Genomic DNA, 13,480 nt, shown 5'->3' on the forward strand with positions numbered 1-13,480 from the left:
ACGACCGGGAAAGCCAGCTCTGAGGCCGTCGCAGCAGCAACCCCGTCCACCCTTCTACGTACAACAACCCCCTCACGGCTAATTGCCCTCGCTTTAATATCGCATGTGGAATGAAAGCTCGAGGCAGCAACGGGGTAGGTTCCTTGCTTGCTTCAGCTGGTGTTCCCGGTGTTCAGAGGTTGAAGGGAGCTGATAAGGCACTATATAGAAGCTAGCTAGGAGTCCAGGAAACAGAGACTGCTTTGAAACACCTTCGTTGCTCGTATACCCATAAACGGGGATTACTCAATGTACATGTATCTGTCTAGGTGCTGGGACGAATATGGTATAGACCATGCTCTTGCTACGATTAAATTTCGAAACAATGGCCAACCGCTTGACGACTCCTTAGTCGGCGTATCTTGCTTTATTAATGACTTAGATACTGTGCTAAGTAGTTAGGTGTAAGGAGGAAAACGATGAAACTGAAATACCATCGATAGTTTTTACACTCCAAATTAGTCGGAGACAATTTGTAATGAATTCGTTGATAGATCATGAATTTACATACGAAACAATGTGAGAATAATATTTCTCTTACTCGTTTTATTGAAAGAAATAAAAGAAATGTTGATAACGATCGAAAGAAAATAGTACCTTGGAGAATTTTGCAAACTGAATTTACTAGGATCTTTCTGAGAATCGAAAGGAAATTCCGAGAAGCTAGGAAGATCTTCCGAGATCGCTTTCGTCTTATATATTGGCTCGTCCGGAAGGGGAATAGCTCTTATAAAGCGGAGCAATTATCCGGGTAAAATACTCTCCGAAATTTCCGTGATAAATTTCGGCTCGTAATAAGGGTGGAGTCGCAAGTCATTTGGACGAGAACGATCAAGGGTATGGGTATCGAGCTTCAATAGAAATTCTTTTCAAACCCCATCGCGTGCTCGGTCGGCCGTTTAATTTAAACATTTGTCGCCTCTTACTCGTTCACCATCTCTGCTACGTCCTTTAAACTTATACTTTCTTCGAAATACGAAAGCGGTTTCTTACTTCTGAGCTAATAATTACCGTCTCTCTGAATACAGTGTGAAATAAGAACGTAAAAGGGTCTCCCTAACACGAGCTCGAAAATCTTCTCTTCCGTTTTCATTTCTTCGTTTGTCTCGACGTCCCTTTGTAACTCGCAATAAAACGAAATCGCCTTATTTACTGATACATAAAATTATAGGCCGTATAAATTAATTATTTAATACGATTAATTATAAGTACGACAAGCTTTTCAAAAAAGATTTGCAAAATTTGACGAAAGTTTGAAAGTTTAATCAGAAACAACGCCGCACGATCGAATAAGAAAATACAATATTTCACGTTCTACCTGCGATAACTTAGCTTATTCCCATCCACCCTGCTACACCCCCCCCCTTTCGCCTCCCGTCCGTCCCTCTCCCAACGGTGCCACTCTTCGAGGTAGATCCTACAATGCCAAAGTTTGCGACGAAGTTAGCACATCGCGAAATATATGACGTAATTACACGGGCTCGTTCCTCGTTTTGTAAAATATTTAGAAGGTTCTCCAAGTAAATTTCGAATTTATAGCTTAATTTTACGCTCATAGAAGTGCCAACGAGATAAGTGCACAAGTTTTCATAATGCCAAGCGGTTTCTTTAGAGATCTCTTCGTGTAAGATAGTATCTAGTATAAATTATATAAAATGCATGAAAAGAGATGATCGATAAGGTTTAAACTCGTGAAAAATATTAGAAAAAGGTTGAGATATTGATAATTAAAAGTTTGAATATTAATATCACGATATCGATCATCGACAACATAAGTTACTTTTCACAATGTAACATACCTTAAGCATACCGTTGACATGACTTAAAAGCTCATCGTAATTAAGCACCCTTAAGCTCCTTAGAGGTTTTCCGAGGTTCTGAAATTCCCGCACGCTCGTCAACATCTAATGAGGGGATTGTGGATGAAGTTTCGGCCCAGATAGAAGCAATTAAGCAAACCCCACTCGATGCCAAGACGCGAGAATTACCTTAAGACTGTGTTTATACTCTCCATTAAATTACATTAAATCGAATCCATGAAAAATCATGTTTCATTTTATTTTCTTACTGATAGAAAGAAACTAACAATGGAATACGCGAAAGTAAAAACAATCTCTAAGAAATATTACATCCCTAAATGAGATAAAGGTGAAACAATCAAAAAAAAAATCGTAAGATTTTCAAACAGTGAGAAAACGAAATGTCGCAAGGGATCGAGTAAAAAGAAAAAGAAGAAGAAGTACGAAGGAAAAGAAAAGTAGCTTGTCATAATTAAAGGAGACAGCTAATTAGCGCAACGTCTTAGACACAGATGACATCGTTGAGAAGCGAAGACACTCGGTCTCAACCATGGCCAAGGTAGCTACACAGTCGGCTAAGATCTTGCTCGGATCTACTCGTGTTCATTCCCGTATACATAGAAGCACCCCTTGGCCAAGAGCTCCTAGTCTCTAGGCGAAAGCTTATTAATGGCTCTCTCTCTATCTATCTTTCTCCCTCTCCCTCTCTCCCCTCTCTCTCTCTCTCTCTCTCTCACTATCTCTCTCTCTCACTATCTCTCTCTCTTCGAAGGAAGAGAACAAGGAAGAGGGAGGTTTAGGAAAGGGAAGAGCAAGGTTGAGTCGACGCGGAGAGTAAGAAGGGTGACGGCTGGTGGTGGAAAAAAGTAACAGACTCCCCGCAAACAAGGCTACCACCCCCTTTAGGTATACCCTAAAGCTTACCGACACGCAGCGCAACTCGCTCCGTAGGCGTGTCCCAGGGACTAGTGGTGATGGCAGGACTCGGCCAACCAGGACTCGAGACGCAACATTCGCCTCGGCCTTCCTCGGTTCGAACGAAAAAATATTGACCGTACATCGAGAGGATATCCTGCGGTCCATTTGGGGGTTGCGGAGGTGAAAGACGATCCTGGAGGAGGGTGAAGAGCAGACAACATCGGTGAATACCCCTCTCATCACGTACGGGATCATTAGCCGGATATCCTTGCTCCTGCCACCACTGGCCAACCCCGCAACACACCATCCTACTAACTCCTGCCACCCCTCTCTTTCTCTCTCTCTCTCTCTCTCTCTATCTATCTCTATCTATCTATCTATCTATCTTTCTCTGTCTCTATCTCTATCTCTATCTCTCTTTCTGTGATAGCGGTGATTCTCGTGGCTGACATCATTATCCTCGGATGCTCCGAAGCGCCAGCGCGGATCGACTCTCGCGAGACCAACCTCTTCTTCCTCATCCTTCTCTCGTTATTCTATTCGTGATCCTACACCTTTGCCACTTTCTTCCTTGCTCTCGCCCTTCGAAAAACGAGCTCGATCCTTTCGAAAAGATTCACGCGATTATCAGTAACGTACACCGCTTCTGAGGAAACGTCAACTGAGGACTCGCGTTTATCTCTTAATTTATCCGACGGCTACGATTTCTACAATTTCCCGTAAAGATCTAACGAGATTTTACAAACTTTTCCGATAATTTTCAGTGAAATGAAGAAATGCAACGACGTTGTGTGTGGTGTTAGGACTCCTTCGGAAAAGACAATGGACTGATCGTTTTTGTGATGTAATATATATTTGATGAATGTGATGAACTTTTCTTGATGGACTTTTACGACGATATTATTTGTAAGTAATCAGAAAAAATTGAATAAAGTTATAGATATAATAAAATTGTTAAGACATCGGTAGTGAGAAACGAAGGAAATTAACGAGGCAATCCGAAAGCAATGGAGACGAGCGATCCGTCGGGTCGATTGACGATAGAGGATCTATCCGATTGTCGAAGCGACAGCAATCATTCCGAGACACAAATACGTGCTTTTCAAGACTACGATAGAGTCAAGGAATTAAATTTGTCGGTGGATAAAAATAAAGAGGATACTTCGAACGAACCGAAAGATTTTCACATTGGTCTCGAAGGTAGAACATCGATGCGTTTCGATGAATTTTCTAACGACATTACTAGAGGCGTCTCGATGACCTTGAACAAAGCAAAAGATTTCGGTTACTCTACGAACGGCTTAAGTAACTTGAATTATTCGTTGGAAAGAACGAACGAGCCTGAAGATTCGATGGAAATGGCGACGTCGCTTTGTAGATCGAAAAATTCAACTGCGAAAGATTTACTTTTCAATCTTCGCGAGACAAGACAGAAAAATGCTCATCCGACTCTCTCTTCTTTGGATAGATGCAACAAGGATCTTAATTTTGGTATCGAGAGAGACATCAAGGATTTTGGTTTGTTGAAGAATTATGGACTCGATCGTATGAAGGAATTCAATTTGTCGTTAGATCGGATTAGAGACAATCATATAAGTAATCTCACGCTCGAAAGGCTACGTGGGAATGCCGGACTCCTGGAGAATCCTTCCATTTTGGAGCACAGTGAATTCAGAAATCTTCAGGTCCAACAAAGAAGTCCAGAATTGGAAGCTATTGCCTTGGAACGTATGAGACGTTCTCATCTTTTAGGCACCGATCTCTCCGTACAAAATCTCTCGACCCAGCTTCCTCACTCGCATGCGATCACACAAATGGAACACTCACAGGCACAACAACAACAACAAGCTAAATCTTTCACCATCGACGCGATTCTTGGACTGAGAAACAATCAAAGAGAAAAACGTGGGCAACAGCAACAGTATAGAAAACATCAGGGTACTTCTCGTAAATATTCCATCTTGTTATGCATGTTTCATTTTATTTATCACATGTTCAAATTTACCACCAACACGATACGAAATAAAAGCCAACGATTGACAACGATGGTTAGCTGTCTGTCAATGCAATAACCACTAACAGTTATCGTTTGACAGACTCGGACTTTACTGCTACGTTCGCGAGAAAATTTTCTAAATTTCATGAAGCTCTAACGTCTAGACGGATTTTTACTCGTGAAAATATATCGTATTAAGGAAATTTCGATGTGAATATTTTCTAGAGTGAGTATCACTTTTCTACGTTATTAACGAATCTTAAATAAGATATAATTTCTGACAAACGAAAGGGACTTAACCTATCTCGCGTTTTATGATACTATCAATTATGATCGTACGAGAACGCAAAAGAAAAGAAATGGTTCGAATCGAACAAAGAGGATATTTTGAGATCGTTTCGAGAAGGATTTTTCTATATATTTTACAGGTCAAGAAAGTTCAACGAAGAACGGAAGTTCGAGCTTACGTTCACCCGGCGGTGGAAAATCGAAGAGAGTGAGGACGATTTTCACGGCCGAACAACTGGAACGACTCGAAGGCGAATTTGCTCGTCAGCAATACATGGTTGGCCCTGAAAGACTATACTTGGCTCACGCATTGAGATTGACCGAGGCGCAGGTCAAGGTCTGGTTCCAAAATCGTCGAATCAAGTGGCGCAAGCTTCACCACGAACAACAGACTCAGAGAGTTCAGGAATTTCAGCGATCGTTGAGCACGTCCTTAGAACACGAGGACTGCAACGAAACAGATAAATGGTGAAGAGGCTTGCATCTCGATCATCTTAGATCACGATCGAGACAACGCTTTCCTCTTGTCGTTTCTCTTCTCTTCCTTTTGCAATCGTGTCTTCTTTCCATTTCTTCTTTGAAACGTGTGATCGCTCGATTTTAACAACGATCCGGCTAAGACCGATTTCAAATATCGTTTTAATCGATATATTTACTTACAGATATACTATTCTCTTTATTTTCTTTTTCTGGAATTTTTTGTTTCTTTCTGAGAAAAGACTCCGTCCTTTTGATTTATTTATACCTTTTCACCTGTTTTCTCCTAACACGAATCTTATATCGTGCATCGATTTCTTTTCTTAAATCATTTAAAAATCACGAAGGAAACCGATCGAAGACGAGTATTTTGTGATTTTAGAGAAAGTTATTGTTACACGAAGATAACGAATTTTTTCGATCACGTGCTACGATAAAAAAAAAAAAAAGATCGATTCAATCCTTACTGAAATGCTATGTGAACAGTGAAATCGTAGTAGATATAAAATTGTCAAAATATTGTGGTATAGGAAACACCGTTTCAGACGATTTTTTTAAAACGAAATTCCTCGGCGTAGAAACCGATTGATAACAAAAAGTCGAAGCGAAAATATTCATTACCATGCAACAAACTGAGAAACACAAAACACAAAAGTACACGGCTGGGCGTTCGCCTTTGTGGTCCACAAAATATCAAACAGATGTCAGAGATTCTTCGGATGCGAACTGGAAATATCTTCACAAGCATAATCCGTCGGTTCCATCAAACAAAGCTAATAGGTAAGCATTTAAGAATTTATCAACGTAATTAAGTACTCTAATTAAATACTTATTATACATGTATATCGTATTTCAAGTCGTTAGATTTTTATTACTCGTTATTATACCATTCTTGATCCTTAATTAACGTTTAAAAAAGAAACGGACGAAGAATATACTTTAGAAATAATTTTTTGGACATCTAATTTTGTCTTCAGGAGACAATTCAATGCGACGGCCGAACCAGTAACGAATTATCATTCCACTATGAATTCCTACAAGCAAACTAAACATCATAATTGCGGATCTCCGACGCACACAAAATACACGACGTGTCAAAATACAGAACCACAGCGGTGGACGTCGCACAATCAAGCTAAAACACCTCGGAACAAGTTTTACAACACAAACAACAACATCGCGATCGTGAGAAGGTCTACTTACAACAAAAACGAGTTGGAGGATGACGAAAAGGTAAGATACGCTGATGAAGAGCTGGGTAATTTCACCGAAGATAACCCCGAGGAGGATGCAATCGAGGAAGGTACTACTTTAAGGATCGACATTTTGAAATTCTCAAAATCTCACCGTAAGTTTCTTCTAAAATATTCGACATATTGTTCTATAGTTGAGGACGATCAGGAAGAAACAGCTGAGTCCGTCGATAAGGATTACGAAGAACACGAAGCTGACGATGAGATCGACGAAGAATCTGATTCGCCTATTTTGAGGTCACAAAAATTGCAGAGACGACCTAAAAAGGATGAAATATCACAAGAACAACAAAGATCGAAAATAGTTAAGCAACAACAGGATCCACGGAAGCTTCATTATCAACAATACGTACATAACTCGTTCGACAGTCATCCGTCAAGAAGAAGGTTCGTCAAGCCCAATTAAAAATATTACTAGAACTAATACAATGACGTTGCAAATTATATTTCTTACTTGAACAGGTACTACCACGACCTCGATGATCGCGACGCAACTGAATTTTATTCCGACGAGGAAGCGATACAACCACCAACACCACCAAAAAATTCTATCAGAAGGTTAGCGAACTATCATCAGCATTGGATACCATCTAGAAATTCATCCGATCGCTACGATACCATTGCTTCTTTGAATCAATCGATTCGTCGACCTCGAGCTAGACAGGACGTCGAAAATCTCTTACATTCGGAACATAACAACACAAAGAAATGTATAAGATGCGGTGCACCTTCTGGTAACAGATCTTCAACGACGAGTAAAAAGAACAGTTGCAGATTCCAAGAACATCCTAATTTTGTTGTGAAAGAATCGATCGGTAATCTACGAATTCAATTACAAAATTAATTCATTTAAATATTTAAAAAGAGAATACAAAAAGATGGAATATAATGGAAACAAATGTGTGACAAATAACGATGATATTATTTCGTTATTAGTATTACTATTATTATTATTATTATTATTATTATTACTATTATTATTATATTGTTTTTACACATTAGGCGACGATATGGATGCCGTTGAAAAAATTATTTGCGGCCGTTGCAACGTCAAACACAATTCCGAGGATATTGAAAGACCTTACAGATTAACAAGATCAGCTTTGCAGACTTTAAAACCACGACGATCGAAAGGCTCCAAAGGGATCTATGAAGTTTCGGAAGATTGTCAGATAGGCGAAGAAATTCCAAACGATTATATGACGAACAGATATTCGAAAGATACTGCTGCAAATACCGTTCACGAGAGAACGAGGCATTCTGCGCCAACAACGCGTGGAGCAAACAGATCGTCCTCTCGTTACGACGCTTAACAGCCGATTTCTCACGAGGCTGTCCGAAGATCGAGGGAAATTTGAATGAAACGTCGAACGACAAGTTTAAAAGACGTTTCGTATGAAAGGCGAGTGTGTGTGTGTGTGTGTGTGTGTGTGTGTATCCAAAGAAAAAAAAGAAAAAGGGAAAAAAAGCAATAACAAGAACAAATTATTCGTGTCAGTGTAACGTGATCCTTTTTGTGAAAAAGTCAAACAAGAAACTTAATGAACTCATATACATATAAACGAAAAAAAAAAAAAATATGACACTTTCGAAAGAAAAACAATGTAATTCGAAAATAATCGTATTAAGAATCGTGAGATACTCGCATCCCAATGATTTCCCTCCGACCGATTGTGTAATATATATTTTTGTAAATGTCTTCGAAACGTGTAGGTGTGTTAATGAATGTTACATGACATAGAATTTCGCTAAGAACGACGTAAAATTATTAGCACGATGTACATATAGAGATAACGAGTTAAGAAGAGGCTAGGAGTTTAACATCTCGAAATATGTACTTTTAATGTCCAAAGATCACGAAAAGAAATAAACGTACGACCGTAAAATGTACGTTTTCTTTTGGCATTGGCAATACGAGAAAATACAATATGTAAATACGTGGCGACACTACAATTAATTATACACGTACATCCATACGCGTACATGTTGCAGAGAATAAACTCTTGAATCTGTACATTCGAAATGGCACGTCGTTATACCTCACTTTTCCTCTTATCCATCCATCCATCTCGACAAATTCATTTTTTGCTAATCTATCACTTCATTCTACTTCGCATAACATCGACTAATTCGTTTTACCTCTGTTTCCTCTGTCCTGTCCACGATTAAAATTTACGAGCAAACGAAGCTCGTTCGGCATGCAAAGGTAAAAGCAACGAGCCGAGCTTTTGTTTAAAATATTAATAACGTGATGAAACTCCGTTGCCTTTCTGAAAATGGAGGGTTACGCTTTGTCCAATTAAACTCGATACCTTTATTATTATTCGTCCGTCGAAAGAGGATAATATTTATTGCCAGACGAGGGGACGAGATGGGTCAAAATTGTAATTTCACTCGAAACGTAGAGAAATCAATTAACGGACCAGCAAATTAAGTGGAATCAGCAATCCAACAAAAGAATAAACGCTCGTAATAGATCGAATAATAAATTAACGTTGATTTTTCCGAAATTCGTTCGGATAAATGCGTATGAAAACTTTGGTTAGAACAAAAAAAAAAAAAAAAGAAAAAAGAAAAAAGAAAAAAAAAGAGAGAAAAAAAAACATAATCAATTTAAAGTTACGTTTGAAGGATTTCACATAGGTATATGTACGTGATTGTGATATGGGAAAGTCATACTCGGATGGGGTGACGGTAACTGATATTCGCTCGTTACTCCTATCCCTTTTGTCACCGTGATAAATTAGCCCTCGACCCGTGTCAAAGGATCACAAAGAAAACGTTCCTATCGCGTGCGGAGTGTCGCGCAGGATGTTGACTATCATCGTTCCACATCGTTCTAATAAAAAATAATCGATCGAAAAGGATCGAGAGAGATTTGCCGTAGAGTTCGAACAAATCGCGAACTTGATAATTAACGCGACTACTTTTGCCTTAATCGCATTGATGTAATTAACATAATTAACTACTTAGCTTTGGGAGCCAATGAAATATATAAACGATCATTGTATCCATTTAACCCTATCTCGATCATATTCTATTTAAATATCAGTCACCCTAATTACAGTTCGCTCTTCCTAAAAATAATATTAACTAATTGAAACACGAACTTTTTTCGAATGACGACACAAGGAAGAATCTTCGAAATAATCGAAGAGAAACCTTAACGAATTCGAAACGAGATGAACGAATGAACGAACGCATCAGCTTCCGGCAAAAGATCGTTCGTATTGCAAACCGAAAGAGAAGAAAAAAGTCGAGGAGCCGATGAGCCCTCGATATCGCGAGGTAGAGAACCAGTCTGTGCAGGGGATGTAAGCTCCGCCTATCCCAGCGTTACATCGAGACTTGGAGCACCCCCTCTTGCTCTTTATCCTCTCTCCCCTCTCTACACGTTATCCCAGCCCCTGCTCCATCGTCGTTGGCATCCGCGGCATTCCAATTAGCTCGCGAATCAAAAGAGCCCCACTGCCTTTGTGGGGTCTCACCCCCTACCCCTCGCAAAACTCTATCTCTATCTCTGTATCTATCTCTCTCTTCATCCCACTCTCTGGACCAGCCGCTTTGTCCTCCTCTCTGTCTCTACGTCCCTTCCTTTCTCTCTCTCTCTCTCTCTCTCTCCCCCGCCCTCTCCCTCTCTCTCTCTCTCTCGCTCTCTCTCTCTCTTCGCGTCCGTTCTACCACTCCTCTTCCCTCTCAACCCTCTTTTTCACTCGCCTCTTCCACCACCTCGTATTCTTCATCCTCTGCGTACACAGCACAATGATTTTTTTCTTTCTTCTTCTTTTATTCGTAACTAGCAGCAAACCATGGGAAAGAGCACCCGTTAGCTCGAGTTAAGAGAGGTAGAGAGATAGAGAGGGAAAGAGAGAGGACAGATTAAAACGCGGTTTTAATCGCAAATCCGCCCTCTCCTTTACATCCTCGTAACTTCCATCAGAGAGAAGATTTCGTGAATGTAACTACGTCGAATTCGTATTATGTCGAAACGTTAATTATCTCATCATTTTGTGTTACTTTTGAAAGATCGCTCGATTTAGATCGGATTTAAAAATTCTTCGAATTGATTCAAAATTCTTTGTATTTCCGAACGTTTGAAACTTTGTAGATTTTTCTTCATTTATCGAGTTAAATAATAATCGAAATAAATAATCGTGTGTAACGGGAATATTGAAGTTGGCATTTCATAATATTCGAATAAATATATATTTTCTATCGGTAAATTTAACAGAGCATTACCTGAAATCCGTTGAATTTCCGAAATTCGAGAAATGCGTCAAAGGAGATGCCATTCTCTGGCTATCTTTGTTAATTACACCACCGAATTAACCTTTACAGTATATATTCGTTCTGTACGATTTATGAAAAAAAAAAAGTTATTTCTATTTTCCGTTGTATATTTTCTTAAATAGAAAAATTAGCATTTTGCTGACTTATCTAAATCCAATAAATTATCATAGATAACTCCTAAATAAGTACGTTAGGTCGAACGAAAAACTTTTGCGATATTATTAATAATAACACACGAAATACTAAAATTCGATTCAAATTTTAATTAAGGAGCAAACACGTTTCAAAAAAATACTACGTACATCGAAAATGACACGACATACGAGCTTACGTGACAAATTGAAATTGCAAAGGTCCTTTCTGCGTTTTCCTTTGCGTTCTTGTTGTTGTTGTTGTTGTTGTTATTGTTGTCGTCGTCGCCGTCGTCGTCATCGTCGTCATCGTCGTCGTCGTCGTCGTCGTCGTCGTTGCCGTCGCCGCCGTTTTTTTTTTTTTTTTCGTTTGCTACAACGAACGCCCATATATTTCCGTCGTTGAGGGTAATTGAAATCGGAGGAAACCGCTCGTGACGTTTCTCTTGGCTCGACCACGACGAAACGCAAACGCAAATTTTATTACGCTGTGCCTCTATCCACTTCGTTAGATACCCACTTTGTTTATCATTCGCGAATATTAAAATTCCCGGTATACCGTATATAGGTATGTATTTACGTGTATGCCTCGGCTCTCGGCCGCCATTCCTACGCTTCTCTCTCTCTCTCTCTCTCCCTCTCTCTCTCTTCCTCCCTCTCTCTGTCTCTTTCTCTCTTTCCCTGTCTCTCTTCTTCCCTCTTTCTCTCCACTCTCTTCCTCTTACACATACACGATATTCATGCAGGTACGCCCCGCCCGATTTCCATAAATCCGCGATTCGTTTTTCGATGCTCTCGACTGAGAATCGCCGTTCGAAGTACCCGATTCGAAATTAATATTCAACGATAAGAATCGAATTCGTGAAAAAAGAGATAAAAGGATCGTTTATCGGTTTTTTTTTTTTTTTTTTTTCTATTGAAAAAATAGATTTATATAGTTATTCATCGGTAAATAAAATTATAAATACTATACTGCGTTCGCATTTATCTTCCATATAGTTTCATTTATCGAAAGTAAGAATGAGAAACGAGTTCGAGCTAATAATAATCATTCTTGATCTCTTTACGTTCTTCTACATATAACATATGTATACACACACACACACACACACACACACACACACACACACACACATATATTATACTCGTATATATACATACGACGAGAGGAAGGACGGCGAATTCCAGTCGCAATAAAATAACTTGCCGTAACACAAAGGATTATTAATATCAAGGGTAGGATGAAAGAAGAGAGGAAACGTTCGAAATAACGTGCGTAGAACGATAATACATGGTGTAACTTTGTGGGCATGATCAAAGAGCATTCCTTCGCTTGAAATATGCCAGTAGCTTCCCCTCGATCGCTCCGTTAGATCCATATGAAACGGAGACGCTTTGGAAAGGCATGGTGGTTTGTTGTGTACATGCGTGTTGTTACACATGCATTCTCAAACACATACATATAATATATATATATATATATGCACACACATACACAAACATACACATATCTTTATTTTATTGTTATGATTATCTACGTTTCTCTTTAAATCTAATTACACATACATATATAGTTAAGTAGGTACTCGTTATTAAAGAACAGTAAACCTTCTCTTAGGAAGATAAAAATAATCTTAAGAATCGCGGATAAAAACGATAATACTTGTACAAAGAACGCTAACACTTTTCTTCGTAATTTAAAAGGATAACCTCTCGTTATACTCGATGCTCTCTGCTCTGACCTCGCAGTTTCCCAGGCTATTATTCTCTCAAAGTAGAGAGATAACGAGTGAAATTGTCGATGTCGAGTCCGCTTCGGCAGGCTAATATAATTCCAACGATATTATTCGTTTCGTATAAATGGTAGGAAAACGAGTATGCCAAACGTTTCTCTTTCATTAAACGATTATTAAAAAGAACTATAAACAAACGTCTATTGGATCACCTTGAAGGAATGATGTCATCTTGAGATATCTTTCGTCCAAGGAGGAAAATAATACAAGGACGATTATTATTATTATTATTATTATTATTATTATTATTATTATTATTATTATTATTATCATTACTACGAGAAAAGCAAAATCAATAAATCAACGAAACATTTTGGTTAACAACGAATACTAATAAATAACAACCGTCACGATACATATACGTAAATGTAAATATTTCATTTCTTAACACAATTTCAAATCAACGACGACAATTAAAAGAAGACAGAAATAATATCGTTACCATCCCCATCAGCTACGGCATCCACCTACGAAGAGCATAACAAGAAGACAAAAA

General features: G+C 38.9%; 2 protein-coding genes across 3 annotated transcripts; both read left to right on the forward strand.

Annotated features, from left to right (window-relative positions):
* The first annotated feature begins 3,029 nt into the window (after positions 1 to 3,029).
* Positions 3,030 to 5,726, forward strand: LOC122627783. 2 transcript variants are annotated; one of them, XM_043809278.1, is made up of 2 exons: positions 3,030 to 4,703; positions 5,181 to 5,726. In XM_043809278.1, exons 1-2 carry the CDS (start codon positions 3,764 to 3,766, stop codon positions 5,510 to 5,512), a joined length of 1,272 nt encoding a protein of 423 aa, XP_043665213.1. In that variant the 5' UTR covers positions 3,030 to 3,763; the 3' UTR covers positions 5,513 to 5,726. The 2 variants fall into 2 exon arrangements, with proteins under 2 accessions (XP_043665213.1, XP_043665214.1); XM_043809279.1 differs by having other exon boundaries at positions 3,030 to 4,694.
* Positions 5,727 to 5,805: 79 nt separating this feature from the next.
* Positions 5,806 to 8,784, forward strand: LOC122627782. Its single transcript, XM_043809277.1, has 5 exons — positions 5,806 to 6,297; positions 6,495 to 6,820; positions 6,905 to 7,157; positions 7,233 to 7,585; positions 7,773 to 8,784. The coding sequence occupies exons 1-5, from the start codon at positions 6,140 to 6,142 to the stop codon at positions 8,081 to 8,083; spliced, it is 1,401 nt and encodes a 466-aa protein (XP_043665212.1). The 5' UTR covers positions 5,806 to 6,139; the 3' UTR covers positions 8,084 to 8,784.
* The last annotated feature ends 4,696 nt before the right edge of the window (positions 8,785 to 13,480 follow it).

The sequence above is a fragment of the Vespula pensylvanica genome, chromosome 3, assembly GCF_014466175.1.
Source record: "Vespula pensylvanica isolate Volc-1 chromosome 3, ASM1446617v1, whole genome shotgun sequence".
In the NCBI taxonomy this organism is placed as follows: Eukaryota; Metazoa; Arthropoda; class Insecta; order Hymenoptera; family Vespidae; genus Vespula; species Vespula pensylvanica.

Excerpts from the sequence above, each read along its gene's own strand:
- LOC122627783 (XM_043809278.1), top strand. The coding sequence starts at position 3,764 with ATGGAGACGAGCGATCCGTCGGGTCGATTGACGATAGAGGATCTATCC. Across the intron at positions 4,704-5,180 it reads AAAACATCAGGGTACTTCTC|GTCAAGAAAGTTCAACGAAG; the intron begins GTAAATATTCCA and ends TATATTTTACAG.
- LOC122627782 (XM_043809277.1), top strand. The coding sequence starts at position 6,140 with ATGCAACAAACTGAGAAACACAAAACACAAAAGTACACGGCTGGGCGT. Across the intron at positions 6,298-6,494 it reads CCATCAAACAAAGCTAATAG|GAGACAATTCAATGCGACGG; the intron begins GTAAGCATTTAA and ends TTTTGTCTTCAG. Across the intron at positions 7,586-7,772 it reads TGTTGTGAAAGAATCGATCG|GCGACGATATGGATGCCGTT; the intron begins GTAATCTACGAA and ends TTTACACATTAG.